At 37.6% G+C, this 26,990-nt stretch overlaps 1 protein-coding gene and 1 pseudogene across 7 annotated transcripts in view; one reads left to right on the top strand and one right to left on the bottom strand.

Moving 5' to 3' along the window:
- Nucleotides 1–26,990, top strand: part of Gpcpd1 (glycerophosphocholine phosphodiesterase 1) — a 52,769-nt gene continuing 25,779 nt past the window's right edge. For 2 of the 7 annotated variants that reach the window (XM_063248727.1, XM_063248730.1), the window contains exons 1-6: nt 1–146; nt 8,105–8,180; nt 10,155–10,248; nt 15,319–15,403; nt 22,175–22,250; nt 24,338–24,379. In XM_063248727.1, coding sequence (XP_063104797.1) covers nt 8,132–8,180; nt 10,155–10,248; nt 15,319–15,403; nt 22,175–22,250; nt 24,338–24,379 — 346 coding nt within the window. In that variant the 5' untranslated portion in view covers nt 1–146; nt 8,105–8,131. Of the gene's footprint in view, nt 147–7,858; nt 7,877–8,104; nt 8,181–10,152; nt 10,249–15,178; nt 15,238–15,318; nt 15,404–22,174; nt 22,251–24,337; nt 24,380–26,990 lie in introns of those variants that run through there. The other 5 variants (XM_063248728.1, XM_063248729.1, XM_063248732.1 and 2 more) reach the window with 5 other exon arrangements.
- Nucleotides 4,980–5,960, bottom strand: LOC106029062 (cyclin-dependent kinase 1-like; annotated as a pseudogene).

Raw genomic sequence — 26,990 nt, forward strand, 5'->3', positions numbered from 1 at the left:
CTGAAACCGGTTTGAACGGAGGTGCTTCTGTTGCTCGGCGCTGCCGCGGGCCGCCGGGAGGCGCGCTGGTGAGGCGCGCGGGCGTCTGGCTCCTCGGCCCGGCCTCGCTCCCGGACGCGGCGGAGGCGCTGGCCACTGAGCGCCAGGTGAGGCGAGCGGGGGGCCATGGCGCTCACGGGGCAGCCGAAGGGTCTGCTTGCCGGGGCGCTGTGGCGCCGGGGTCCTGGCTGCGAGTCCCGGGTTTGCTGGAGCCGCAGCCGCCGGCCGCCGGCCGCCGGCTCGGGTCCGTCTGGGGCGTCGGGGTTGACAGCCAGGATCCCGCGCACGCACTGGGGCCAGATTCAGGGACAAAGACGGCGCCAGCGTGCGGCGGGGCGCGGTGCCCTGGGCTGGCTCGGGGCGCTGACATCTGCTGGGTCCCCGAGTTTGCCGAAGAGCTGTGACCGCGAAAAGAAAAAGTGAGAGAGGCAGAGTGAGTAATCGGTGTTGGGGACGGAGAGTCGGCGGGCTAGGGTCGCCGTGGCCCGGGAGTAACCGTGGCAGCGGTGCAGCGGGCGGATGCGAAGGCTGCGGTCCCCGCGGCTGCAACCGCCTCGCGGACTTTCGGGGACAACCCCTTCGTGTCAGTCCCCACACCCCAACCCCAGGCCGGTGTGGTTTCCCAGCGCCCTCCTCACACAGCCCAGGTGCCAATCAAGGGATTCTGGCGTGAACTGGGAGAATTTTTCACCTTGAGGCAGCTGCGGAGTCCGCGGGACTCACCGAGGAACGAATTGAACCAACAGGATGTTGGGATCTGGTGATGAGTTTTCCAGGAGTCTGACTGGTAGTGCTTCGTGTTAATTCTTGCTACATTTGTGACAGTTGTTGCGTAATGAAGTAACTATAAGCTGTCAGTCTTTGTTCCTGTTCTTATGTCCTGGATACAAAGAACACAAAGCAAGAAGTAAAACCGCACAGAGTCTATCCAGTTCATTGCTGATTTTGTCTAGACAAAGTTTACATCTGCATAAGTGTAGGGAACTTGGATGCAAAGAAACGACCAAGAAAGAAAATTCAGTGAATTAAATTTGATTTTTACAAAAGCTACTTTGTATACAATGTAGAATAGGATAAATAATATACAATATACATTGAAAATGGTATCAATAAAATGAAGCTGGGGAAAATGTTACTGTGTTGTACAGAAAGTTGATCAGGAAGTTCATATGGCTTAATGAGATTACTCCAGAAATGGTTTCTTAATAAAAATGCAGTAATGTCTACTTATGTTTAAATTTTGGTTTAAAGTGTATAGAGGTCGGAGGAGTGGTGTCAAGATAACGTACTCAATTCATAGATTATTTTTTATTTACGTCTAGTTTTGGGTTTTTGAGACAGTCACGCTGTATATTTGAGGCTGGCCTTGAACTCTATATAGCCTAGGTTGGCCTTCAGCAAATAGCAGTCATCTTGCTCTAGTCTTCCAGTTGCTGGTATTAGAGGCCTGCACCACCACACCTGGCTCGTGTACTACGTATAAGAAAGCTGCTGGCCAAGTATGATGGTGCATACATGTAATCCCAGCACTTGGGGAAACCAAAGCAGAAGGATCTCTGAATTCAAAGCCGGCCCATACTACTGTCCTAGTGAGACCTTGCCTCAAGAAACAAAACAAAACCAGAGGGTGGGGGATTAAAGCTTCTAGGAAAGAACAAAGAGAATTAAAGATAGCATTTTTTCCTTGAAAAATATTGTAGGAGAACAGATTTTTTTGGCCAGATGTACTTTAGCTAAAAATACAGACTTCAGTTCAGCTCTAATTTAAGTGCTCTTGTCCCTTGGTTTGCTTAAACCTCTCATTGGTTTTCCAAGCTATTAGCGCAGCTTATTTGACAGAATAAGTTTATTTTGCCAGGTAGCATGAATATTTATTAATGTAAGTTAAGGTGTTATATTTTGCTAATTGCTTGATTCTTTAAGAGATTAAAAATATGAATACTGCTGGAAATTTCAGAAGAGAGTGCTATGTTTCATAAGTACAAAATGAAGATTATAGTTTTGTTTTTAAAAAGCCTGTCTAAAGAAGTGTAGTATGACGAAATATGTGAATTGTTTACACTGTCTGTACAGTCAGCTCTGTGCGCAATGACTAGCATTTTTCACCTTCCTCTTTTCTAAACCTGTGTCTGGAGACGTTGCCTTACCAGGCTACAGTGTTTTGCTTGTTGGGAAGCAGGGCCCAGGTGAATTTGCCAGTCTTGGATGGAAGAGTTTTGACTGGCATTGATGTTTGGTGGTATAGTAGTTGGGTACTGAAGCTGCAGGCTTCAGTCCTGCACCACAGTTGTGGCCTCTGCTGGTGACCAGCTAAAATTGCCTTCCCAGGTGGCTCCCTGGCTTTTTGTTCCCATATGGCTTTATGTTTTTTGGAAGGCGAAAGTTGCAGTAAGTGGTTGGTGTTTTCAATTTAGGTGGTAGATGGTGCTTTGTTGCCTTCTGAGGTGGTTTTTTGAGGGGTGATTTTGTGCTTTTGTGCAGAGCCCGCTCCCCCATTGACCCCATGGCCTTTGCACAGAGCTACAACCCCAAACTCTTTTATTTTGTATTTTGAGTCAGGGCCTTGCTAAGTTGCTAAATTGTCCAGATTGAGCTCAAAATTGTGATCGTCCAGTCTCAGCTACCCAGAGTGCTGGAATTACAAGCCATGCACCATGCCGGGCTGTGTACATAGCTTTGTGTAGTACAATTATGCAGCTGTTTGATGCCGGGGTACTGTAGGTATTTCATAGCAACTTTAGTATTGTAATCAGTTGATTTTGCTTTTATTAAGTTTACATAAGTTGTTTGCTTTTCTTAATGTAGGAGAAATTTAGAGGTAATTTTGTACCAGCTGCTCCATGGGAATGACCTCTTAACTTCCTTTAAAGTGGTTGAATTGAGTACCAATCATGTAATCACAAGGAAGAGATTATCCTTAGTTGAGAATTATGAAATGAACAATGGGTGGAGGTTACAGTTCCAGTTCAAGACTGAGGGTGGGGGCCAATGCTGTCTCTCGAAATTCACTCAGTGGCTTAAAAGCTGAGCTGTTTTGCTAGCCTTAATTTCTTTTTCTTTTGAGACGGGGTCTCTAATTTTTTTGTTTGTTTTTGAGACAAGATCTTGCTGTGTAGTTCAGGTTAACCTCATAGGCCCAGCAGGTCCTCTGCCTTAACTTCCTGTGTGCTGGAATTATAGGTCTTCCCTTCTAACCATGCCCGATTTAGCCTTAATTCTTTCTTTTTTTTTTTTGGCTTTTCATTTTTTCATTTTTATCGGTACCAGGGATCAAACTCAGGACTGCTTGCAAGGCAGGCGCTTATGCCGCTGAGCTAAATCCCCAGCCCCCTAGCCTTAATTTTTGATAAGATACAAATAAAATATTGCAGTGCCTCAGTGAATGCTGATTGACATTAGATATCATCTTAAAAGAAAACTATTAAGATATTTAGATAAGCAGCTAAGATGTTAACAGTCTAGAACTACTTTTAGGTTGAGACTGGTTTTTGGCATTTCCAGATCTGGATATATGTACTTTCATGTTTTTTATTTTTAAAGATATATGATATATACTTGATATGTACTTTAAATAGATTACTTTCAGACACAAAGTAGAAGTCATCCTAGGAAGTTTTACACAAACAAGTTTTCTGTAGTAGAGCATTAAATTTTTCAACTGAAATGTTAGAGCAGTTGCTAAATACAATATTTTACCTAAGGCAACATGACACCATAGTCTTGTTTTACTTATTTTACTTATTTGCATGTAGTGCTGTAAGTGTGATGACATACAGTTTATAGCTAACATTGAGCTAGGATTCTTGATCCTACTTTGTGCATATTCTGGACCTAACCCACCCCCTTTGAGACAGGATCTTGCTGTTGAATTCACATTGATGTTCCTGCCCCATCCTCCCGAGTGATGGAATCATAGGCATGCATCAACACACTCGACTTACCTCAGACCTATTGATGTTTGGAGACAGTTATTTTTGGAGGGCTATTATATTAATTGTGGGGTATAAAAGCTCTTCTAGCCTTTTCCCACCAGAAGCCACTTTCATTTCTCCTGGTGGTGGTAACAAAAATGCCCAACATTACCAGGTACCTCTGGGGGATGAAATTGCCTTCCTTGAGAACAACTCCTTCATTTGAATCTTTCCCAGATGACAGTTGGACAGAATTACACGTTTTCAGTGAGAGGAGAGGGGAGCAAAGATCAGAAGAATGAATAATCATAGTAGGTACTTTTAGTAATCTGTTAAGTGCAAATAAAATGTAGCTGAGTTAATGGAAATGATGCAGAATGAAGACATGATTGGATTCCTTTAGGAACTTTGGATTGATGTGCACAAGTCTTTAGAGGTGTTAGAATTTATGCAGTGTATGATGTATCCTTGGGTAGAGCATGTAATAGCGCTTTACTTCAATTATGTAACTGTCTTGAGGCACATGTGTCTGTGTGTGTGTGTGTGTGTGTGTGTCTGAATATGTGCATATGTATGTAAAACTAGTCTCTGTCTTCATTTATTTTAAGTTAGGGGGTGGTAAGCAGATTGTTTGGCTGAGAAAGAGAAGAAAAGAAACAATTTGCTAGGTGGCATATGTGGATAAAGAAATGAGGACGCTAAAGGCCTTAAAAGTTTTAGATTTCCTTTTATTTTGTGTTTTTTTTTTAGCACTGGGAATGGAACTCAGGATTTTATGCTTATCAGGCAGGTGCTTTGTCACTGAGCTATATCCCTAGCCCTAGATTTCTTTTTTTTTTTCCAGAATTATATTTAAATTTATATAGAACAATATTTACATGTTTAAGTTATATTTTGAAATTAGAAAGTGAAATACAGTTTCAGTTTTACAGCAAAGAAGAAAAATGTAGAAAGCAAAAATAGAATCAACAGTAAAAATACCAACTATTCATCATGGATTATAATGTGTGGAAACTTTTTGTCAGAACCCTACATCTTCTTAATCTAATTATCCAAATCATTAAAATATGGATGATTCAGTGCCATTTTGCAAGAAATTTGTTTAGCAGGATCATAGACTAACATTTTTGAGAGTAAATGCAAGCCATTTTCATCCAAGTTTTTGACATGGCATGCTAGGCTTCCTGGTTTCCACTTGGGAAATGCATTCTTATAGTCCTGTAAAGATTCTACTTCTGGCCATACTTCATTGTTGGGAGTGCCTAAAGCTCTGAAAATCCTGAAGAGTTGATCAATTTCTGAATCCCCATGGAAAAGTGGTTTCTTAGTTGCCAATTCTGCAAAGATTGTGCCTGTACTCCAAATGTCTACTGGAGTAGAGTACTGAGCTGACCCCAGCAATACTTCTGGAGATCTATACCAGAGTGTTACTACCTCATGTGTATATACTCTAGTAGGTATCCCAAAAGCTCTAGCAAGGCCAAAGTCAGCCAGTTTAATTGTTCCTTTGTCATCAATCAATAGATTTTGAGGTTTTAAGTCTCTGAAGAACTCTTCTAGAGTGACAAAATACAATACCTTGAAGGTTCTGGTACAAATAATTCTTTAACAAGTGATGAATCCATGAACTGCCCAGCAGGAATAGAATCCAAGTATTTCTTGATATCATAGAAAGGAATTAAAAGATGAGATATAACCTGGAATCTTGCATAAGCACATCTTGAAGACTGACTATATTTTGATGACAAAGTTCTTTTAATAGAGAAATTTCCCAAATTGCAGTACTAGGAACCCCTTCCTCTTCACTTTCTAGTCTGGTTTTCTTCATGGCTACCACTTGACCTATAGTTTTTTGTCTAAGCTTTATGTACAACTCCATAAATACCTTCTCCAGTTTTCTCTATTTTAGTGTAGTCTTCCATGCTTATTCCACAGGTATGATAGATGCCAGGCAATGCCCCACGGCAGGCTGCGGCAGTAGCTACCTCAAGCTTCCTTGCTTGTGTCTCTCCCCACAGGACCTCTGAGTGCCAGCCTTTGAAGTTAAGTCTAGATTTCTATAAATAAAAAAAATTATTCCAAGCCAAGGACGTGAGGAAGGATATTCCAGTTGACAAAATGTATTATTGATAAGAGACTTGGAAGCTAAAATATAGGTACTAGACATGATTTTGTTTTTTAAGGTAGGGTCTCATTATGTAGTTTAGTCTGGCCTTGTACTTGCAGAAATCCTCCTGCCTCAGCCTCCCTGTGCTGGGATCACATGCACCACTAGACTCTGCTAGAAGATACGCTTTTAAGTGAAGTTGTTAACTAGAAGCAATGGCATAGTGTTACGGTTTGTGCTGGTTGTTTCCTCAGAACTTCGTGCAGCCCTGGGAACAGGCTCCTAGAGTTTTGTGATTCATAGTCCAGTCCTGGGATTATGATTCTGATTGCTACATCCACCCTAGGGTGGGTAGCCTACATATAAGAGACAGAAAGAGTCTTTTCTCATCTTCTCCCCTTTTGCTGCTGTTGATTTTGCTGTCTTCCGCTGCCATGAACAATATATTATTCCTTTGCCGCACCACCCTGCCCTTGGAACCAGCTGATTATGGCCTGAAACCTCCACAGACTGAACTACTAAATAAACCTTTCCTTCCTTAGTTTTGGCATTGGGTATTTTGTCTTAGCAATGAGAGAAACATAACCAAGACACATGGGTACAAGATGAATTAGATATAACCAATAGGATTTGGTATTAGGTCCTAATTGAGACTTCCAGAATTTAAATAGTGATGGTCCTATGGTAATAAAGAGAAAATTTAAAGAGACTGATTTGGGAGGAAGGTTTTGTTTTTGTTTTTGGTCTTTTTGAGACAGGGTTCCACTATGCAGTTCAGGCTGGTGTAGAATTCACTTTGTAGCCCAGGCTGACTTGAAATTTAGACTGTCCTCTTGGGTCAGCCTCCCAAGTACAGGGTTTACAAACAGGGATCACCACCACCAGCTGGGGGTGAGGGTTTTGAAGGATTAGTTACATTATATTGTAGCACCAGATTCTTAAAGTTGTTGCAAATCATAACTAGCTTGTTTCAGTGAGTGGGATGCTTGTTTGTTTCCCTGTTAGTAAAGTAAGAAATCTTTTGGGAATCTTACTCAGAACATCCTGCTTACCAAGCAGGTTTTGTGCTGCTAAGCTATATCCACAGCCATAAATCTTCTGAGTCAAGCTTTGTTTTTTCCTCTTTCTCTCTTTCTCTTTCTTTCCTAACCTGAGCCTGCTCAGGAAAGACAGATTGAATTCCAAGCAGCTGCTTATCGTAAGAGAATGTGTGTGACAAGAGACTCTTGGCCTTTTTTGAGACAGAGTCTCATGCTGGCTGTCCTTGAACCATCAGATCCTCAGTCTCCCAGTTCCTGGGATCATAGGTGTAATCCACCATGCAGGGCTTTTTCGTATTTAATTTTTCTCTTTGAGACAGGATCTCACTATATAGTCCCATGCTGGCTTTGAACTCACTTTGTAGCCCAGGCTGGCTTCACTGCAGTTCCTCTGCTTCAGCCTCCCAAGTGTTGGGATTACAAGTGTGCACCACCGCACTCAGTTTTCCTCATTTTTATTCTTTATTTTTTTCAATTTTTAAAATTTTGTTTGCCGGGTGTGGCACAAACCTATAAAATCCCAGCATTCAGGAGGCTGAGGCAGGAGGATTGTGGCAAGTTCCAGAACAGCCTGGGTGACAAAGTGAACTCCAGTCCAGATTGAACTGCATAGTGGGATCCTGTCTCAAAAAGACCAAAAAATTGTTTTCTTTCTTTGTTTTTTGAGACAGGGTAGCATTATGTAGTCCAGGCTGGCCTTCACCTCACTATGTAGCCCAAGTTGTTCTCAAATTCATGAAGATTCTCCTGCCTCAGCTTCCTGAGCACTTGGATTACAGGTGTGCACATGCCTGGCACCTTTTGTTTCTTACTCTTTCCTTATTTTTAAAAAATATCACATCCAACATAAAGCTGCAAGGGCATTAAATACTGTTTTCTTTTTGTAAGTACTGTACTGTTTTAAAATATACAAACAGTTATTAACCTAACATGGTTTCTTGGTGGTAAACATTTGATGCTAGTGTCTTCATGTACTCTTTAAGTGACAGTTTTCTTTTTCTTCCTAGCAAGAATTCTAAGATAAATCCATCAGAATGACGCCTTCTCAGGTTACCTTTGAAATAAGAGGATCTCTTTTACCAGGTAAAGCTTTACATTACCATGATTTTTTAAATTGAAGTGAGCATTTTTCTTCTGTGAATTATTTTAAATAAAGAATTGTTACTAGAGTGGGCTTGGTTTTTCCTTTTCCAAATTAATTAATCAATTTATTTTATTTTTGTCTTTTTGAAACAGGGTCTCTGCAGTTCAGGCTGGTCTCGAACTCAAAGTGATCTCTCATCTCAGCCTCCTTAGTGCTGGGACTACAGGCGTGCACCACCATACCCAGCCCAATTTTTATTTTTATTAGTACGTCTTGCAGCACACAGTAACCACACTCCCTGCAGGGAGCTGACACAAGTGCATGCCAAGTCCCAGCTCTTTTCATTCCCTCCAACCCTTGTCCCCTTCCTGAGTTTGAGTTGTGGTTTAGTTTGGTTTTATGTGTCTGTGTTCCTGGGAGTTGTGTCTGGGACTTTCACAATGAGCTGTATCACCGTTCTTTTTTGTTGTTTGGAAAGAACCTTGTTAAGTGACTCGTAGTTTAGAATTGTGAGATAGTGTCTCACCGAGTCAATGAACTGCCCATTCTGGGCTCAGAACTGATATCTTCCTGCTCACACTGTCAGTGTGAGCAGTGTCCAGAGGTGCATCACTATGACCAGAAAGCTCTTTGTAACTGAGACGGGCTGGTGATTTAGCTCAGTGGCATAAGCGCCTGCCTTGCAAGCAGGCAGTTGTGAGTTTGATCCCTGGTACCGATTAAAAAAAATAAAAATAAAAGTAAAATCTGAGACCAACTAAACAGAGAGGTCTTTTTTCTAATAGAAGGTTTCCTTTTCTCAGAATCAGTATTCTATTGCTGGGGATGGTGGTACACACCTATAATTCAACCATTTGGGAGGCTGAGGCAGGAGCATTGCCATGAGTTGAAGGCTAGCCCAAGCTACATAGTGGCTTCAAGACCAGCCTAAACTACGTAGTGAAACCGTGTCTCAAAAACAAACAAGCAAACAAAAACAAACCCAGAATAAATATTTCCAAGGAATCTATAGGACAGACACTCACAGGAGCAAAGTGAACCATTTCATTTTTCCGTTTGGGGTACCTAGTCCTTTCTGAGAACACAGTAGAAGTTTGCCTTGAGATTGGCATTTATGCTCATTTCATTGTGTTTTTCTTTATGAGGTTTAATTCAGAATGTGTTGATACACAGCAAAACCCTTTACTTACTTATATCCAAGAAGTTGCAGGTTTTTGCGAAATACACAAAATTCAGCAGGTACAGGTAGTAACTGTATGTTGACTTTTAAAGTCTGTCGTGAGGCCAGGCGTGATGGCACATTTGGGAGGCTGAGGCAGGAGAATCATGTGAGTTGCGGGCCAGCCTGAACTACATAGAGCCTGTCTCAAACAGACCAAAAAAAAGTCTGTTATCATTGTCTTAGTAAGAAGTACTAAATTTTAAACCACAATAGTTTGTTCTGAGGCATTTTTAATTGTATTGCTGCTGTCTATTGTGCTAGGGATTCAATTCAGGTCCTTCGCACTGAGCTATATTCCCAGGCTGTATTTCATTTTTATTTTGAGACCGGATCTGCTAAATGTTTGGACTGGGCTCTTACTCCTCCTTGTTTCAGCCTCCCAGAATTGTGAGATTACAGGTGTAATACCACACCTAGTTTTGATGACTTTTTTTTTTTTTAATCTTTCGCTTGTTAATAGCCATGGTTTGAATTCTTGGGAAATAATTGGTTAGGATTAGTTAGTATTTCTCTATAGGACCTCTAGGAATTTAGCCTTTGCCTGTAAATTGGAAGCTGTCTTGATGCCAGGGCCTGGGGCTTGATGGATGCACAAGTGTGGTTCCTGAATCGTCTCCCTTGATGTCTTCGTGGAGGCTCCTGCACCTCAGCAGAAGGACGTTCTGTGTCTGGTCGAACTAGCACAACTGCTTTCTTGTTGCTAAAATTAAAATCAAAACTGTCCTCAGACTTGATTGTTCTGTTTCCTTAGGAGAAGTTTTTGCAATATGTGGAAGCTGCATTGCTTTGGGAAACTGGAACCCTCAAAATGCTGTGGCTCTTCTAGACAATGGGACAGGTGACAGGTAAGCAAGGGAATGCCAGGTACAGTGATTGTGGCACTCACATTAGAAGCTTAGCATCTGTGTAGAGAATATCAGTATGCATGATGGAGGATGCCATGGATCAAGTCTTGTGCTCTGCCACTCAGCCACATCCCCAGCCTTTGTACTTTTTATTTTTTATGAAAGTTATTGGGCGTTGAAATAGGTTCCTTGGTTCTTTAGTCTTCACCTTTCTACCATTTAAAACTCTTGGCTGGTCCTGTTGGCACTTATCACTGTGTTTCTGAATAGTAGACTTGTGTTGCCTTCATGCTTACAGCAAAATTCAAGGCATTATTCTTTGAATTTTAGTATTCATTCTCTCTTTATTATTAATTTGGCAGTGGTTCTGGGGATCAGACCCAACCTCACACATACTAAGCATGTACTGTACTGTGTCTGTAGCCCGAGTTAGTGCTCGCCCATTGTAGAGTGTTAGGGATGGACTCTGGACGTCAGTAGAGTTGGTACTTAGCCACCTGAGGGTATTTGCAAGTGTTATGTATAAGCACCATCTTAGGTGTTTTTTTAAGATTCTGGAGGCTCAAGTTCAGTTTTCCTATAGAGTAGGGACACTAAAAATGTGAACTAGCATTAGTGAAAAAGACTTCTTAGCAGTCCATGGTATGACAAATACACAAATAAAGAGCAACAGACATTTAGTGATGTTCATCACAGTTCGAGTTTGGTCATGACATCCATGCATGTCACTGTGGACTTGGCATGTTTCCTGCATATGCAGATGAGAATTAGGTGCTGGACATGTTGGATCAAATGAAAAACTGGCCCTCCACAGCATGTGGATCACAGAGGTGGCAGTGAGCTAGGACCTTAGGTGAACAAGGAAAGGACAGCAGAACGGCACAGAGCAACCCCTTGTGGTTGTGGTCAGTGTGACTCGTGTCTGCCGCTGTGTTTATGAGAGGGATGGACTTGTGTGGACGCTGGTACCTGGACTTCACTAGACTTTTACTAGGCGCTTACAGAGGGCAAGATGTTTATCTCTTTCATGGCGCCACTTTTTCCTCGAATTTTAGAATAGCCATGACTGCTGTGAAGTGAAACTTCATGTCTTTTTGAACTTGTCTCTGAAAAACACCTCTGCTTAAGCTGATTTTAGCCTTTAGCCTTCCTGGTCAAAGTGATGTGAAAGGAGTAACACTAAGCTAAGAAGGGCACAGCCAGTTATTTATTTACACTTAGATTTTTATGGCATCAGGGGTCAAGCCCAGTACCTTTCTATTCATTCACCCCATTGTTTGAGGTGAGGTATGCCTGAGTAGGGCTCACACTCACAGTCTTCCATCTGAGCCTTGTGGAGTGCTGAGATTATAGGTGTGTGCTAGCACACTTAGCCCCCACTCTTTTTTTTGGTAGTACTAGGCTGAAACCCAAGGGGTCTCTACTACTGAACTATACTCCCTGCCCTCTTTCTGTTGAGAGAGTATCTTACTGGTTTTGAGTTTTTGATCCTCCTGCCTCAGCCTCCAGAGTAGCTGGCAGTATAGGCCTGTGTGGCAGGACCACACTGATGATGTACTCTGAAAAAGAGTGACTTCAGTGGTGGATAAACAGGGCTTCATGTGGAGAAAGGAAGTTCTGTTCAAGAGTACAAGAGAAGGCTGGCGTATACCTGTAATCCCAGCACTTGGGAGGCCGAGGCAAGAGGGTCACTGTAAGCTGGCTACAATAGTGAGTTCAAAGCCAAAGCGAACTACGTAGCTGAGACCCAAGACCTAGTCACAAAACTGAAAAATAAGCAATGAAATGAGTACAGGGGAATGTGTTTGCTGTTGGGCTGTATTCTTGTGGCTCATCGGGATTTCAGTGTGCTCTGCCTCCAAAGGTCTCTGCGCCCCTCTTGTCTGAAGAGCTTCCAAGCCTCTTTCTTCCCGGCTTCTGTATCATGTGGCAGCTAGAGCTCTGCTGGAATTTTCTTCTACTTAAAAGATAACTTAAAGGTTGTATTTTTTTCCTACCAATGCTGAACATGTGGGCCACCTGTAGTTTTCTTTGTTTTTGCGTGTTAGGACATTTTGGAGGATAGAAGGCCAGTTCAGAATCAGGCAGCTGTACTCAACCTCTTGGCTTTTTGAGTTCGATCAGTTACATTGTCTTAACATACAGATATGGTGCACTTTTTTTTCCCTTTAATTTTTAAAAAATATTTTAAAATTTTAAAGAAAAAACCCCAAAATTTCCTAACAGGATAATTGGGGATAACAGTGGTATATATGTTACATATTGTTATCTTCAAATTAGTTACTCAGAGTTTAAGACATCTGCATTTCATTGTGTGAATGACACTAGCACAGACTTTTCTTCAGTGAGCTCAGAGAAATCAGTAGTATAACTATCTTTTGTGTGTGTGTGTAATTTCTTTCACCATCTCACACTAGTGAGATAGTGCGATATTCACATGTGTGTCTAACTTAGTTCATTTAGTGTGGTCTCAAGTTGCATCCATTTACCTATGAAAATCTCTGGTTTATCCTTTATGGCTGATTAGTATTCCATTGTATAAAAATATCACATCTTTTTGTTCATTCCTCAGTTGATGGACACTTAGGTTGTTTCCAAGATCTGGCTATTACAAATTGTGCTGCTATAAACATGGGTGCACATATTTCACTGTGCTACATTGTAGCTTGCTCTGTTTTCCTGATGTGGGCATTTACTGTTATAAATTTCCCTTGTAGGACTATTTTCATTGTGTCTGTTAAGTTTACGGGTGTGTTGTGTTGTCATCATTCAACTGTGAAAACTGTCTAATTTCTTCAGTTCATCTGTGACCCACTGTTTGGGAGGGTGCTATTTAATTTCCATGTGTTTATGAAGTTCTTGTGGTTTCTTTTTCCATGGATTTTCAGTGCACTGTGGTCAGATAGTACGCATGAGATAATTTCAGTTCCCTTTCATTTACTAAGCATGACCTATGAGCCAGTATGTGTTCTGTTGTGCAGAATGTCCTGTGTGCAGCTGAGAAGAATATATATTCTGATGTTGTGGGATGGACCATTCTATAAACATTTTCTAAGTCTATTTGTTTAAAGCTTTAGTTCAGTTCTAACATTTCATCATTAAATTTTTTTTTGTCTAGTTGATATGTCTTTTTGTGACGATGGGTATTGATATCAGAATATATTTTGTTAGTGCTTATTTGATTTTTCGTGTCCATTACTATTTGTTTTATATAGTTGGGTGCACTGGTATTTGTTGCATATATAGTTATGATTGTTATCTCTTCCTCTTGGGTTGTTCCCTTTCTGAGGATATAGTGACTTTCATGTCAGTCAGTCTTGGCTTGAAATTTACTTTGTCTGCAAATAAAATAGCTACCTCTGCTTTTTTTTCCCCCCCGGGCTTCTGATGCATGGAGTATTTTCCATCCTTTGCCTTGTAGTCTGTGAGTTTCTTTTTGAATTAACTGTATTTCTTGTATGCAGTTTATCATTAATCTTGCTTCTTGATCCATTCTTCCAGTCTTTGTATTTCGATTGGTGAATTGAGACCATTAACATTAATGGTTCCTTTAATTTTTTGAGATAGGATCTCACTATGTAGTTCAGACTGGCCTTGAAGGCCTCATAGCAGTCCTGCTGCCTCAGCCTCCCAAGTACCAGGATTACAGATGTATGCCACCATACCTGGTAAAATATAGTTCATTCTTTGTTAATTTCCTTAGAGAAGTTTAAAAAAAAAAAGGCAGAAAAACTTATTGCTTTGTCTCTTAGTGATTGTTAACAAGAGTACCACACTAGAATTACTTCAAAAACCACATGTGCCCAGATTCTGCTTCTGTGGATTGAGAAATAATAGATGAGTGAGGGGCCTCAACACAGTTTTCAAAATGTACCTCTCTAATTTTTCTGTACACATGTGGGGCTACTTTAACTTGCTCCGTCCAACTTTTTGTATGTGAGATAGTCATGGAAATTTGCCTTCATTCTTTTTTGCTTTTTGGTAGCAGAGATCGGATGAATCTTCCCAGAGCACTAGGCTAAAGAATTTTTGAGGTCAGTCAGGGAAAAGTAGGGACACATGTTTCACATGTGTGGCTATCTTTGATTCCCAGCCAGTCGGTGAACTATGCATCCTGAATTAGTGGTTGCCTGATGGTCAGGACAGTGTCTGTCATACTTAAAGTATTGGTCACTCACGTACAGATTGCTGGGACTCCACCCCCAGAGTTCCTATGTCTGGGTGAGGCTTCTGAGTTCAATCCTAATGCTTCTATACCACACTGTATGCCAATAACCTTTTATTTGGAGCTAAAACTCAGTTAAATTTATGAATAGTAGTGACTGCTTTACTTTGAAACAGCTTTAGTTAATGGTAGAATAGCATAGATCAGAGGAAAATGTGTGAATTGAAACAAGTTACAAATTCTGATTGCTAGGCTAAGGAGGCCGCAGAGCCTGCAGGGCTATCAGAGGGGATGGAGTATGGCCACATGAGTGTAGCTTAACAGTGTTAGCTCCTCACTTGTGACCTGAAAGCCCCCCATCCCCAACACCTCCTAACAGCCTCCCCAGGTGAGTGGAAGGTGAATAGAAAATGGTCCTGGAGGCTTACACCTTTGTGCAACGTGGATTTTCTGTTTGGACTGCTTTAGGCTCTGTGTATAGCTGGTGCCTGTTCATCATTGGGTCTCCGCTCAGTTTTTCCTTCCCTGCGTATCTCTGCTTCACAGCCTCGGAACTTAGAATGTATCTTGCTTTCTTATTTGTCTGTCCAAGGAAAGCAAATAGCTTGAAAATGGGGTACTTCTTACAGTATTGACCACTCTCTTCCCATGGTCTACATAGATAGGGAAGGCAGAGCACAGCTCTGGGCAGGAATAAACAGGTGGAGTTGGCCACAGACCTTACTTGAGTTGTTTTGTGAGTTTTGGGGTCTTTATACATTTCAGGGTTTTTTGTTGGCACCGGGCATTGAACTTGCGATCTCTCACTTGCCAGGCAGGCAAAGGTAAGTGCTTGTGCCACTGAGCTAAATCCTTGGTCCTGTACGTTTCAGTTTAATGTTGATGCTCTTTTTAATCTTTTGCAGCACATTATGGAAAGCAACCATTGCACTCACTAGAGGAGTATCCATTCAGTACCGCTATTTCAAAGGGTACTTTTTAGAACCAAAGGTATGTTTCCTTTACCTAGTTTCCAGTTTGTTTACCACTTGTTTCAAAAGCAACTGACTTAAGTTTGAAAACATTAAAAGTAAAATGAGTTTGTTGTGGTCAAATAAGGAAGCGAACTCTCAGTAACATTTTAGAACCTAAAATCAAGTAAGTAGCCATTTCAGAACAGATGTTGGCCATGGAATTTTTTAAAAGTAAAATACTAGTAGTAAGTATGTTCAGCAAGTCTTACGAGATTTGTTTCGGTGACAAATATTCTTTATAGGTATGCATTTTCTGTGACCTTTGTAAACTGGTTAGTTGCAGATGGTTTTCTTTTTGTGTCTAATCCTACACGCAACTACATTTAGAGAAGTACGTAGTCAGCTTTGAAAAATTATTTTGCAGTAGCCATCTCCTAGCGGCTGCATTGTTTTAACTCCTAACAAATTAGAAGTAATTTCTCTTAGCATTTTCCACAAGTTGGTATTAATTAACTAGGATCTTTTCTGAATGCCTTTGAAATAGATACGAATTCTTAACCTGCCTTTTCACAATGATTTTGGGATTGTTTTCGTATTTAAAATATGAGACAAGTTGATTTTTTTCTGTAGTCTACAAGTACTTATTTGCTGAAAGGATTGTTTTCCTTAAAATTTTTTACCTTTGGTACACTTGGGCTGCATGTGAACAAGGGTTTAGGATAGAGGTACAGGAAATAAAATATGAATTGGGCCTTTTAAAAGTAGGTATTTCCCCCTAGGAGTCTTTGAGTACTATCACTACATGTGAAAATACAAGTAGTCACTGTAACTTTATTCTCAGCCACCATTATCAAGAAGCAATAAAACTGACACTTACTTCAGCTGTCTTTTGCACCTATTACGTTTTTTATTCAAGAATATTTTGTAAATATTCAGTAAATAAATTATATTATGGTTGATCATTGTGTTGGCTTATTTTGACAGTAGTCTCACTTGACTAATTTAAATGAGCATCTGTTTATTCGGTATATTTGTTATGTATCGTGGCAAAATGCTTACGTTGAACAGTCATATAGAGAAAACATAATTTGAGAATGCTGATAGGAAATTTAGCTTTGTAATGTAAAAACAACTAAATTTTACTTGGAAAGTGGAGTTTGAACAAGAAAAACCAGGAGTCTTTTGGGCAGAGTTTGTAAAGTAAGACTATTGTCAACACAGGTCAAATTAAGCCAACCTATAGTATTTTCTCTTCATTGAAAATGTAATCAAAAGCAACAAACCAGTCTGAAAAATGGCTTTTGGAGAAAATTGGCAAGAAGTCTGCTTAACAGTAAAACAAGTTTTTCCCTTGTAGTACTTACAAAAGTTTACAGTATATGTTGGTGAGTGTGTTTCTTTAAGTAGGTGCTTGCTCTGTATCGTGTACACATGTACCGTGTGATGCAGGGGCTGCTATGGTAAGTATGTTTTCATGGAATAGAGTAAATAGCTACATAAGATCCCGTATAGATGGCTGTTTTTTCACACACCAGAGTAACATGACACTTTTCTTTTAAAAGTTGGTGGCACTTTTTAAATCAAACTTTTTTATTAAAAAAATCACTTAACTTTGTATCAGTTATGTATTGTCACTCATGAAATAATGTAAATTAATGCTGTACATATTTTATAAAGATAAATAATGATAGGAAAATAAAGCAATAATGGAAGCATTAAAAATCTGTAACTAGAAAAATGATTAATTTTACTGGATCAGAAAACTTGGAGAATACAGTCTAACCCGGCAGTTGAAGTGCCCAAACTAAAATTCTTAAGGTTATACAAACGACTTGACTTTTTGACTGTAGTTTGTTTCCCTATAAAACAAGAGCTTGAACTATATGTTTGGTAGATCTCTTTCATTACTAAAATTTTATTGTGACAGAATTTCTCTTCCATGGCTTGCTTTTACTGGCATACTCCTTTTAGTTTAGAAGTTGAGTACTGAGATCCTTTTTGTCAGTTTTTTTTTAAATGTTCTACACTTTCTGAAATTAAAATAAGATGTTAATATCTTGTATATGTGCTACTGAAGTGAGCACAGATGTTAGTATTTTGAATTTTAAGGTAATTTTGGAGTTAGCAAGACAAACTCTTACTTTATTAAAATATGGGAAACAGACTATTCCTAGAACAAGAACATTGATATAGTCCACATATAGTCCATTAATTTCTTGCCTTCATCAGCTTTTGAATTAACGTGTAATTTAAACATCTTATTAAAATCAATGTCTACTCTGCTTTTCTTGTGCCCAGATTTGGCAGTTTAGCAAGTTTTTAATTACATCCTTTTAAGTTTTTCTTTTTGAAACTAGGTCTATTTTCATAGCATGTTTCTTTCTAATGCTTATAGGCGTCAGCATTTGCTCACCTATGTTCATTGCAGACTTGTTTTGATTTAATTTCACTTGATCTTTTAACTGTTTAGTGTAAGAATCAGTTTTCTCTGAGAGGCAAATGTTTATTTTCAGGATAACTGAGGTTGTCATTTTGAAAAATTTCTTAATAAAATTCTTGTGAATACTACGTGCTCTCAGTTATTAACTTGAGGTAGAGAGGTCTGTTGACCTGGCTTCCATTGTTTTATTCATGCTTATGTGACAAATTGTAGGTTTGGTCTTACTAAAAATTGATTTTTAAGTAACAGTGGAGTTGGCTTCCATATAACATTGTAGATAAAATAACTCAGCCCCTTTTTATATGTAGAATGTTTTTAAAATTATGGAAAGAAAGCTGGGCATGGTGGCTCACATCTGGAGGCTGAAGCAGGAGGATGACTGTGAATTAGAGACCAGCCTGGGTACGCTCAAGGCCAGCCTGAGCTGAATAGCGAAACAAAACAAAACAAAACAAAACAAAGCCAAAAATTAGGGAAAGAAAAAGCAAAGAATTTTTTTTTTGTACTAGAGATCAAACTCATGACCTCGCCCTTGCCAGGCAGGTGCTTATACTGCTGAGCTAAATCCCTGCAGTAAAGAATTTTAAAAGTTCATATCTGAAAGCAATAGTATTATATGACTCCCTAAATTTTGCTTGCTAGTTGGCTTAAAAAAAAAATCCCAGTCTACATATTGGATAATCTTTTCCTCCTTTTTGGGTGCTTGATATAGCCAGTTGATGTCACTGTTTAAAAAGCAATATAATTAAGACCTTTTTTCAGAAACAATTTCATTTTTAAGTTTTTGCTAAATATTTCTGTAGTCATCTGACTTTAAATATGCCAAATTGTGAAAGAACTCTTACAGTAATGTGAGTGGAATGTTGTCTTAGAATGATCTTTTTTCCTTAGAATCTACTTTCCACACTTCGGAAGCTTAAAGTTTTTGCAGCCTTTTGCAAAATAGAATTAACAGATGTTGAATCAGTTATTATAGCCAACATACTAGAAAAAAATTGCATGTTTTGAAGTAAAAACCGAGATTTTGAATTCGAATTTTCCAATAGTTTTTTTGTTGTTAAGGAACTTTAGTAAAGCTAAAACTTAAGATTACCTGGTGAAGTTTAGTACAGCAGTAACAATTTTGGAAGTTCATTGTATTTTAAAAGTAGGGTTTTTTAAAAAAATATCACTGTATATCAACCAACATGGATTTCCCGTGTTAATAGAATGGACAGTTAGCCCATTTGTTGAGCTGACACATTATGTTGCTCCTCAATCTATTCAAATCAGGTGATTTTGTGATGTGAGTAATGGTTGGTAATAAAGTAGATGATAGTGAAGATGTTTAAAAACAGTAATAAAATTGATTTGTCAAATCTTTAATCCTAGGACTATGTTTGAGGTACCATAGTCAGCATAGCATTGCACGAGGTTTACCTGGCACTTAAATGTAAAAAAAAAAAAAAGGCAAAATAAACCTTCTCTTTTTAGCTATCCACTTTTTATCTGAGTTGACATATATTTGTGACACCCATTTCAACTCACTTTTGCTTAGTAATTTGTGTTTTTTTTTTTTTTGTTTTTTTTTGCAGTACTGGGGATTGAACTCACGACCTCGCGCTTGCCAGGCAGGTGCTTATGCCACTGAGCTAAATCCCTGGCCCTGCTTAATAATTTTTATAAGAACATCAGTTCACACCATTTTTGTGGAGAAAGGGATTCAGGGGAGGCAGTTCAGAGAAACATGAGAAGCTGGAGGGTAGGAAGAAAGCACGGAATAGTTCTTTTTTTTTTTTTTTTTTTTTTTTTTGAGATATTATGTAGCTCAGGGTAGCCTTGAACTCATGGTGATCTTGTTTCAACCTCCCAAGTGCCAGGATTATAGGTGTGCATCACCACATCCAGCAGAACAGTTCATTGTGGCTCCTTACTGCTGCTAAGAAACAGTGCTTCTGTTTTTAATGTGCATATTTTCATCTTTGGAGGTTGGAAAGTTAGATGTTTAAAAAGTATTTTGAAAAGAGTCAAGAAAGAAGTTATAAGAAAATCTAGCAGGTATAAATTTAAATGTATCTCCATATAAGAGAGATGATATTTATCATATTTTAAGATGAGCTGATTGACATTTTTAAAAAAATTTACCTAGTATGTCAGTTAATAAGTGTACCCTTATGGCAAAGAGGGTTCATCTAGAAAAACAGGTAATTTCATTTAGCATTGCAGGATTAGTGATTTGAGTAAATATCTAATGCTATTTTATTTTAGTTCTCAGGCTTCAAAATTTGCAAAATTGTTTGCAGGGGTTGGGGGAATAGTACTGGGGATCGAACTCACAATCTTACACTTGCCAGGCAGGGACTTACACCACTGAGCTAAATTCCCAACCTCAAAAGGAACTTTTCTTGGTAGTTTTTTATTGACTATATATTTTTATTAGTACATTTGCAGTGTATAATGATTATGTTTATCCTGTGGAACTTATATACATGTAACACATCTTAATTCTTTTACTTCCTCTTCCCCTTCCATTCCTTCTTTTATTTTTTAAAATTTTTATCTTGTTTGGTACCGAGGATTGAACTCATGACCTTGCACTTGCCAGGCAGGTGCTTAAGCCAGTGAGCTAAATCCCCATCCCCATTCCTTCAATTCTTGATCCTCTTCCCTTTGAAAAAGCTCTATTTGCATTTTTTCTTTGATTCTAAGTGATAGAATCACATGATATTTAATAATATGCCTCATCTATTACATACATGTTGCCATTTGACACACTTACATAATCAGTAAGTATTAAAATGTAGTAAGATACAGAAATGTATCTAAAGACATACTGTATAGAGACAAAATCTTGTATGTTTCAGGTGTCTTCGGGGGTATATTTTATGTCTAGAGAAAGATTCAAGCTTTATATGAAAAGTTGATAGAGATTAACCCAAATTGGTGTGATAATAGATGATTTTTGCATTGTCTTGTTAATATTTCTAAGTTTTCTTAGAACATGTTAGATATTGTACTACCTTGTAAGATTACAGTTTAAAAATTTTGCTTTTAAAATTGTATTTAAGGGCTTTGTTTTGGCACATAGTCTCCTTTTATTTTTAGTAATTAAAAAAAATAGGATGCTTTTACACTTATTGTCAAGCATAGGGACACATGCCTATAGTCCTGCACTTGGGAGGCTGAAGCAGGAGAATCACTTTGAATCAAAGGCCAGCTTGGGCTTCATAATGAATGAGTTTGAGACCAAGCTTGAACCATACAGTGAGGCCCAGCCTCCAAATAATAAAACAAAAATTAAAAAGAAAAAATTTGAGACTTCAGTACACTCAGGATATCTTAGTTGGTTATTCATTCTTATTTTAAAAAGCTTTTTAAAATGTACTTAAATTTAAATTTTTTTCTTTTTCTTTTTGTGTGTGTGTCAGGAATTGAAATCAGGACCTTGTGTTTGCCAGGCAGGCGCTGTACCACTGAGCTATATCTTTGGCCTTTAAAATGCTTTTGTAGGTTATTAACATAGCTTTATTTTCCTTTTTAGTAATGGAACGTGATAACAGAAGACAATATTAGGAGTTGTCAAATGAATTTATAAACTCTTAGGCATACGAATCAAACTGAGTACTTATTCTTTAAATTTACTGTTTATGTGTCCTAATTTTTAGGGTTTTTGTGGGCTTGTTAGAAATGCTAGTTACTATGATGTGTGGAATATGTGCTCATTTTCCACTTAGTTATCATCTATACATGCTTGCATCCATACATACAGAATTCTATACCATTTAGGTTTTTTTGTTTTGTTTTGTTTTTTTCTTTTTTATCGATACCAGGGATTGAACTCACAACTGCCTGCTTGCAAGGCAGGCGCTTATGCTGCTGAGCTAAATCCCCAGCCCCACCATTTAGTTTTTAAGTAATTTGTGTTAGTTTTGATCTTGAAGTATTTCTACTATTCCTGCTATTGTGAGCTTGTTTTAGGGTTTTTTCAAGCACATGAGACTTTTTTAAATAGAGTAGGAGACAGTTAACTTTATCTAGTAATACTTTTACTGCTGACATACCAAAGTATATTTGTTGTTAACTTATGACAATATCAGTTCAAAATTAAAATTTCTTTTTAAACAGTTAGTGCTGTAGACAGATGTACAAATGGGTCTAAGAGTTTCATGTGCCAGTTCTTCTGATTTTTTTTTTTTACTACCTTATTTTCTTCCAGCATTTCTTCATGTTTTGTGACTGGGTTATATACCTGACTTGGCATATATACTGATAATTAGTGAGGTGAAGCTCTTGGTCTCATATTTAGTATAATACTTAGATCACAAACATCTAATGGGTAGAAAATAAGCTATAAGAAATTATTGCAGACGTTTAACTTTTAAATTGCAGACTATCGGTGGTCCATGTCAAGTCATAGTTCACAAGTGGGAGACTCATCTACAACCACGATCAATAACCCCTTTAGGTATGGGCATTAACTGCATCTGTTTGAGGCATATGCATAAAGTTACTAATATGCTGCACAATGGCTTAGTGGGATTTATTAAAATTTATTCTAAAGTTTAAAGTCAATGCATTATCAGCACTACAGATTTCACTTAGCATTTCTTGGATCTCTCAAAAACTAAACAGTTAATTGCTTTTCTTTGTAAACTTTATTAGAAATGCTTGCCTAGTTGCTTTTAGTTTCTTGGATTAGATTAATTTATTATAAAGTGCTTGTTTTCATGGATGTGTTAGAAAGTTTACAAGAAGTGTTCTTGATGGGGCGTGGTGGCACACACCTGTAATCCCAGCACTCAGTAGGGCGAGCAGGAGGGCAGCTGTGAGTTTGAGGCCAGCCTGCGCTGCATAGCGAGTTCAAGGCCAACCTGAGCTGTATAGCAAAACCCTACCTCAAAGACCAAACAAAAAAAAGGTTCTTGACCAAGCACCTGTGGCCTTGTGTTACTTGCTTAGGCTTAGATAATATTTGATGAAAGACATAATCTAAAATGAAATCTTTCAAATTTTTAGATTTGAAGAGTAAGAGCAATAGAAGCATTACTCTCTTTTTTTGTAGCTCATAAATAGTTGAATAAACTTGTATGAATGAATTCAAATTTCTTTGTTGTAGTACTTTACATATTTTCCTCCTAATTTACTTAAAATTCTTTGCTGGTTATGCTAGAATTGATATTCAGAGAGCTTGTTTGTTTTTAATATAAGACTTGTGCCTAAAAATGGCATTTCTCTTTATACAAATATTTTTTACTTTTCCTGAAAATACAATATGAAGTTGATTTTACATATTATCTGTTTCATTACATTGTTTTTCTGTAAACAGACTTAGGGGTGAAAAATATATCTTTTAATTTTTTAGGCAAACTTAAAATCTAAGTATAACTGAGTTGCCTGTTTAACAGCTAAGATTAAAAAGCAGTGGGCCTTTCTGGTTTGCCTTGGATCAGGTACATAGTATCTTATTTAAGTAGAGGTATCATTCCATCCTCTTTATTGGATTTGCTTTTTGTATATTTATATTTAATATATATTTATATATATTTAATATATATTTATATATATAATATATATTTAATATAAATATATTTAAATATATTTAATATGTATTTAATATATATTTAATATATATTTAATATATATTTGATAGTATATTTAGCAATTTTATGAAAGTAGAATTGTAATAGTCCCATACTGAGGTTGGAACATACTAGGTATTAAGTTAAAACATCTTGCACTTCAGTATGCTTTGTTACCATGCAAAGTGGATGATTTTTGTTTCTGTTCTTTTAGAATGACATTTATTGCTTTGGGAAATAAAACTTTTGAGAGCTGTGTGAAATCTACCTGAGAATCTGTTAGGAACTATAGCATTTCTTTTAAAAAATATTTCAGACTATATTTAAAGTAAACTGGAAAGGGAGGTAGGAAGCAACAATAATTAGCATTTTACTTAGAGGCCTAGGGCTTTACAGTTTTACTTATTTAATTGAACTGTTAGGAGAAGGGAATATGTTAGCATGTAGGGTTTTTTTGTTGTTGTTGTTGTTGTTGTTGTTGGTAGTTTCTCAGAGCTGTGTATGTAAAGGTAAGTTTGTATCACTTGAAAAGCTTTTAGCTGGCCATAGAAAATAATTGAGATTTCAGGAGAATTATGTTAGACAAGTTCAGAATGTGCACTACCTAAGAATAAGCATTTTAATTGTGCCAAGACCTTTTGTTTGAAAATAATTGACAAGTTTCATTGCCCAGCCGCCCGTTGGGCGGTATAGAAGTCTTCTCAATGCCTCTAGAGACCTCCCTGAGGGGTTTTCTTTCTATTTCTTCCACTGTTGTGAATAAAAACCAAAGTAAGAACTGGAGTGCTTGCTAGACTCTTTTTTTTTCAAAGGGAATTCTTTATTGAGGGCTACAATAAATATGCTTATTCACTTTAGGCTGCTTTTAAATTATAGATTTAATATTTTAAACAGTCCTTAAAGTTGGTAATTTCTTACTTATTTTGTATAACAATGAATTTTAACAAGGTTTTCTGTTTTCCTTGAATTCTAGAAAGTGAAATTATTATTGACGATGGACAATTTGGAATCCACAGTAAGTGAGACTGAGTGTTAAAAATATTTACTAGTGTGATTGAGATAAATTTCATTTGAAATACATGTCACTGGGAAATAAAGTCTGATTTTGAAAATGGACCCAACAAATAAATACGTTCTGTTAAATAATAGTTTCCAGTGTGATTCTTTTTTTTTTTTCCCCTTAGAAAGGAGGAAGTATTTATTTAGCTCACACTTTGCAGAGGTTTTAGTCCATAGTCGCCTAGGTCCAAGGCAGGATCGCATGGTAAAGGGGCATCACAGAAGAAAGAGCTCATGGAGGGCAGAAGGCAGCAAAGTAGCAAGTAATGAATGACCCAGTGTAATTCTTTTTTTTTTAAAGTATTTTTCTTATTTAAAGAACAAAAAACAAAACAGTAAAAGGATACAAGTAATACAGAATTTTAAAAAAAAAACAGGAAATCACTAATAGATTACATATTGTCATCTTAGAAATAGTTGATCAAGTTACAAAATTAAGCGTACAAAGTGGACATTCAGTGAGACTGCAAACAGTTGTGTTCAATGATCCAACAAAAACTTAGTAATATGGTCATCTATCTTACACACCTAAGCATACTTGCAGTTGTGTCCTTTAGAGCACTTTCTTTTCCTCTCTTTTATACAATAACATTTACACATTTTGGGTTTTATTACTTCTACAGTTATTACTTTTTTTTTTTTTTTGAAGAGAATAAAACCAAATGTGACAAAACAAAACAGAGTCAGTCAAAACAAAAGGATGGACATAGAACATGATGTGAAAACAGAATACAAGGTAATCAGCAATGGTTACCATAATGCCTCTTGCTACCTTAAAAAGAATTTCCTATATCATCAGGTATAATAAAATTGAGCAAAACAGTACACAACAAAACCAATAAAATCTAAACATTGGAGATATTACTGAACTTCAAAAGAAGATAATGGTCAGACCCCAGAATGGGCATCATAGTGAATCTTATTGCCTTCAAAGTAGTTACCTATACCCTCAAAATTGGTAATATCAAACAGAACAGAATAGAGTAAAATCAGTCAAAACAAGTAGAATGGTGCAAACATTGTGTAGAAGAACTGAAAACATATCACAGCGATATATGTGCACCCTGTTTATAGCAGCACAATTTGTAATAGCCAGGTCTTGGAAACAACCTAAGTGTCCATCAACTGAGGAATGGATAAAAAAGTCGTATTTTTATACAAGGCAGTACCACTCAGCTATAAAGAAGGATCACATTGAGATATTTATAAATAAATGGGCGCAGCTTGAGACCACACTCATAAGTGAAATAGACCAAACTCACATGTATGAATACCGAATAGTTTCCCTAGTGTAAGAAATGATACAAATATATAAAAGTATGTGATAATCATGATTCCCCATTATATGGCTTTGAAGTCTTATAAAGTTTTCACTCATTAATTGCAATGGTTTTATTCTGGGTTTGATATTATTGTCTGTGATATGAACAGCTATTTTGAAGAAAAGACATAATAGCTAGTGCTGATTTAATATCAGCTTGTTTTAAAGTCCCATCAAACTGTTGTTCTTCTGTCCCCATTGCTTTTATCATGTTGTGTCTTACAGGATTTTATTATATGTGATAGTATAAACAAAATTTTTTATAGGCAAAGAGATAATAAAGAAATCATTGTTCGTTTTCTGTTAGCTGATTTTAAATACCTTTGTAACATTTTCATCCTCTTGAATGGTTTCACACTGTCTTGATATGTTGGATGCTATAGTATATGAAGTTATACTAAAATATTTCAAGGAAAGAGACACTATGATAATTAGTATTAAGTCGGGTTATCTTGTGGTACAACACTGTGTTGCTTAAATTGTTCTGTTCTGACCTGTATTGTTATATTGTTGTGTCCTCTTTTATCTCAGTCTACCCCGTTTTAAAAAAAAATATTTATTATTATTATTTTTTTAATTAAGGGAAAAATTTTTTAAAATTAGCAGGATATATTATAGTAACTTTTTGGATTTCCTATTAACTCGATTTAAAGCCCTGTATTGCTCTCCCTGTCTTGTTTTGACTGATTTTACCCAGTGTAATTCTTACGCTTTACACTTTTATGCCTTACACCAAAAGGATAAAATACTATTGTGGATGATTGGTAATTTCAGTTATTTGACTTTATCTTAATTAAAAGCAGTATACTTTTTTGGGGAAGTGATAATTAGTATAGTTAGTTAATACACTAGTTAACCCATCAAGCAGTACGTACATGTATTGGGTTATAGTTCTCTAACGCAATAAATATTGAAAAAGTTTTGGGCCGAGGATTTAGCTCAGTAGCATAAGTACCTTCTCAGTACCAAAAACAAAAAAACAAGTTTTGAGCATAATGGTGCATGTCTGTAATCCCACCACTCAGGAGGTAGAGGCAGGAGGATTGTCATGAATTTGAAGCCAGCCAGGGCTGCACAGTTCAAGGACAGCTGGAAATACATAGACCCTGTCTCAAAACAGACAAGCAAACGTGCACCAAAACAAAACAAAAAGTTCCTCTGTAAAAATTGTACACTTAACAGTTAACATCTCTTTAACACTAATATTTAAAATAATAATTGGTGGCTTTAAACGCTTAAGGTATGA

The sequence above is a fragment of the Cavia porcellus genome, unplaced genomic scaffold (genome assembly GCF_034190915.1).
Source record: "Cavia porcellus strain 051 isolate PalLab524CR breed Dunkin Hartley unplaced genomic scaffold, mCavPor4.1 scaffold_5, whole genome shotgun sequence".
Classification (NCBI taxonomy): Eukaryota; Metazoa; Chordata; class Mammalia; order Rodentia; family Caviidae; genus Cavia; species Cavia porcellus.